The 4,388-nt window shown below is 36.6% G+C and overlaps 1 protein-coding gene across 1 annotated transcript; it reads right to left on the reverse strand.

Moving 5' to 3' along the window:
- Positions 1–1,087: 1,087 nt before the first annotated feature.
- On the reverse strand, positions 1,088–2,887 carry LOC122282784 (alkane hydroxylase MAH1-like). The gene has a single exon (XM_043094803.1). It carries the CDS (start codon positions 2,778–2,780, stop codon positions 1,203–1,205), a length of 1,578 nt encoding a protein of 525 aa, XP_042950737.1. The 5' UTR covers positions 2,781–2,887; the 3' UTR covers positions 1,088–1,202.
- Between the last annotated feature and the right edge of the window lie 1,501 nt (positions 2,888–4,388).

Raw genomic sequence — 4,388 nt, forward strand, 5'->3', positions numbered from 1 at the left:
ATCTGAGCACGAATAGAATCGTAAGAGTCACTTAATCCCATTAAAAATTGCATTACCTTGTGTCGATGAGTGTTGTCCAGCAAGGTTTTGAGAGAACCACAGGTACACGAAGGTGCTGGTTCGTTCATAGACTTCCAGCTCGTCCCAAAGGCATTTAAGTTTGTTGTAGTACTGGCTCACTGAATCGGTGTCTTGAATCAGTGATGAGATTGATTTGGTTAATTGAAAAATGTGATGAGCATTTTGGATGGAAAAGCTGTCACGAAGGTCTTTCCAAACATTGGCGGCGGTGTCTGCATATGCAATGCTTGACTGAAGGTCTGAACTAACAGAGTGTTGGAGCCAGGCGAGGATCATGTCATTGCAGCGTTCCCATGGGGCAAGAAGAGGATCAGAAGCAGTTGTGGGCTTGGGGATTGAGCCATCGAGAAAGCCTAGTTTATTTTTGATGTTGAGAGCACGTCTCATGGTGCGAGCCCAGCTCACATAGTTTTCTGTAGTTAACAGATCTGGAACAAGGGGAGAAGAGGCTCCTTCGCCGGGTTGAATATAGTATGGACTAGCGGGATGGTGGGGGTTGGTCGCAGGATTGGAAGCCATATCTGGTGCGGGTTCAGGTTCAGAATCGGAATGAGGAGGGGTTTCACTCATTGCTCTGGTACCATATTGAGTATGGCACAGATGAGGTAGAAAACAGAGGATACGAAGGTTGAAGAAAAGTTCATTTCATTCATGTACCTTCCATTTTACAAGGTAATCAGTCACTTATATATCACATTTACAAAGGAATAAAATAAATGAAATAATGCATGCTAATTCCAGCTCACGTAACAAACTATAACAGAATGTATGCTGTAATATTTAATTTGGTGCAGCTGTGAGCATCGAAGATGAATTTGTATCCTTTATTCTCAATAAAAATAGAGGAACACGTTGCTACCAACAACATTATATATCCTAGACTATTTGAGACGGATATATCATGTATAATTTTGCATGTAAAATAATCTTAATGAATGACAAATTAATATTACTAATTGCTGCTCATACGACAATTTTTTATTTATTCATAATTTATAATCTCTATTACAAAGACTCGGTGGATCGAGGGAATATTACACACTAGTACTAGCTCTTATTGTTAATAATAATAATATTCGCCGTCCTCATGATCAAACACTAGTACGTACATACGTACTTGATCATGATCTCTTGGAAACCCTGACCTTCAAGCCATGTTTCATATGCAGCATGACAGAAAGACATGGAGAAATAGGATGTCCTTCAACCACTTGAATACGATAATTCCAAAGAATTGCAGGAACAATAGTCTTCATCTGAAAGAAAGTTAGGTCTTGACCCAAGCAGCTCCTAGGTCCTGTGTTGAATGCAATGAATTTGTAAGAGGGTATGTGCACTATTCCTTCTTTCTCAGAAATCCATCTCTCGGGTTTGAACTCCAAGCAATCATCTCCCCATATCCCTTCCATACTTCCCATTGAATAAAGTGACACCATTATCTTCGTGTTCGCAGCAACGCGGTGGCCGCTCGGAAGAATGTCTGGTTCAACGGAAACTCTGTGATTGAAAGGTACTGATGGGTATAGCCGAAGAGCCTCGCAGATGGCAGCATGGAGATAAACTAGTTTGCTTTGCTCATGTATGCTGAAAAGCCTCCACTTTCCGTCTTCTTTGGCCTGCAAATTTGCTTTGATCTCTTCTAGTATCTTTTCTTCTACTGACGGGTGTGTGGCAATAAGCCAGAAAAGCCATGTGAGACCTGCGTTTACAGTGTCTTTCCCAGCTGCCATGAAATTGAATGCAATGTCTCTTAGATATCTGTCAGATCTTATATAATCGTCCGTCTGTGCTACTTCTCCTTTCGCTTCTTCTTCTTGTTCTGCCATGCAAGCTGTTAGTAAATCGAAGTCCTCGTACTTCTCATCCTCAACTTGCTCCATTTGGGACGTTCTGCGTCTCAGAAATTCTCCTTTCTTTGATGAAATGCGCTGGTACAAGAAACGATCCAAGATCTCCGTGGCTCTTCTCAGCTTACCCTCTTCTCCTATGTTAAGCCATTTCTGCAACTTCCAAATGCTTTCTGGCACAATATGTCGGTAAAATATGGCCTCCTCTACTCCGTCAAATGCCGTTCTGTAATCAATTTCCGGTAATTCAACGGAGAGGCACTTTGGATCGAAACCCATCACCAAAAGGCAGGTATTATCGAAGGTGAACCGCTGAAAAACATCTTGCAAGTCAACCACAGTTCCTTGTCTCGACACATGCTCAAGAATAGGGAACAGACCTTGCGATACCTTTTGCCGCATAGATCTCTCTTGAAACAGCTGAAACTTCCTGTGTTTAATGAGCGACTGAATCAACTTTCTGTAGGATTTCCACGACTCCGAGTCAGAGTTGAGAACCCCATCTCCAAAAGGCTCAAAAAGCTTCTTGAACTCAGGTCCCTTAGGGTAGTTGGCGAAGTTTTTTGCCGATATATATCGCACGTTCATGGGATCACAAGTGACCAAAAAGTCCATGTTAGCAAACCATGGCCCTTTGAACTCAAAAGTCCCACCATTTTGTTTCAGAACCTGGGTTGCGTATTCATGGATATCCGATAATTTGGAAAGAAGCCCAGGCAGCATTCCAACAAGAGTCCAGTTCGTGACCGGAGTTGTTCTCTTCCAACTCCAGATCAGGCAGAGAGGGAGAAAACAAAGAAACGCCACAAGTATCTGAACAAGAACGTCGACATCAACTAGCATGGCGCCCATTATTGTTAGAATATTGGCCGGAGCTGTATCGATCTTATAAGCTTTTGATGAACGTTTGTAGGCGAAATATAAAGCAGGCTAGGTACGTCTCCTAGGTTTCATAAAAGTTTGAACTCGGGATGATTTTTTGGTTTAATTTCCGAACTTCCTCATTTTTATAGTGCACGTGTCCTGGCCTGGCCCCGTGGTGTTTGATATCATAGCATCGGGAGTATGACCGGCATCGCATGTTGTTTGACCTTTTTCGGTTGATTACTACGACCGGCGAAGCTTTTATTTTAAGGTTGTTGCTGAGGAATACGCCTCCCATTATTTACGTACAAGTAAGGGCAAATTAAACAAACAAGATTATGGAAAAAATAAAAAAGAGTCAGATAGACAAGTCAATATTTAAACCTGGAAGAAAAAAAAAAAAGTCAATATTTAAACCAATTAATTAATGATCATCGATCGAAGAGAATCACATATTACGTCATTCAGTAATCTTATACATATGGGGAAGTGAGCTAAGTCAAATTTTGAATATTTCCATTATGTTTTTAATATACATTAATGTTATAGTGATAGAAAAGGCTACTCTTACCGATAGTTGCGTCTCGATATTTTTTTGAATTATTTTAATAATTAGGAAGATATTTTTAAATAATGTTATAATTTCTTTTAAAAAGGAAATGTTTAAGGATATAAAAAAATAATGAAAAAAAGAATTTCTTTTTATACTTATCGGACTACTCTAGTTAAAAAATACGGTTTGGAAAGTAAGATGTGATGAGATGTTTCATATAAAAATTAAAAATTAAATAAAATATTGTTAAAATATTATTTTTTTAATATTTTTATAGTTTTGTGATTTGAAAATATTGAAATATTGTTTATTATATTTTCTCTGAGAATTTAAAAAAGTTGCAATGATGTAATGAGATAAGATGAGATGAAATGAAAATTAAAAATTAAAAAAAATATTATTAAAAAATAAATTTTTAATATTATTTTTGTTTTGAAATTTGAAAAATTTGAATTGTTTATTATATTTTGTATGAAAATTTGAGCAAGTTATAATGATTAGATGAGATATGTATCAAACCAAACCAAGTCATTGTGCATTTGTTTCAAAGGGATGTTATTCATCATCCTACACTTCACACTTTATATATTTAAAAAGAAATATTTTCTTTATTTCTTATTTTAATTTATTCTTACTAAACTAATTAAGTTGTTTTACTTATCATCCATACAGTATATACTTATTATGAGAAAAAGGAAAAAAAAGGTAAAAGAGCTTTGGTGTGTGGGAAAATGATAGTCCCACCGACTATTCTCACCAATAGTGTACCGATTTTCTCTTTTTTTCAAGAATTTGTATTTATTTCTATTTTAGTATCGTATTTTTTATTTGTTTGTATTAAAAAACACATAAAGTACTTTGAAAAAAGAAAATAAAAATTACACTGTCGGTACCGAATTTAGTAGAATCAGTACCAACTGTTGGTGACTCTTGCACCACCCTATATCTAAATCTATTTTTTTTAATCTCTAATCAAGCTTGCATAGATTATAAATAATAAGTAATAAATTACAAGGTTAAGTTGGATCCTTTTTACTATCAAG

This window comes from Carya illinoinensis, chromosome 11 (assembly GCF_018687715.1).
Source record: "Carya illinoinensis cultivar Pawnee chromosome 11, C.illinoinensisPawnee_v1, whole genome shotgun sequence".
Classification (NCBI taxonomy): Eukaryota; Viridiplantae; Streptophyta; class Magnoliopsida; order Fagales; family Juglandaceae; genus Carya; species Carya illinoinensis.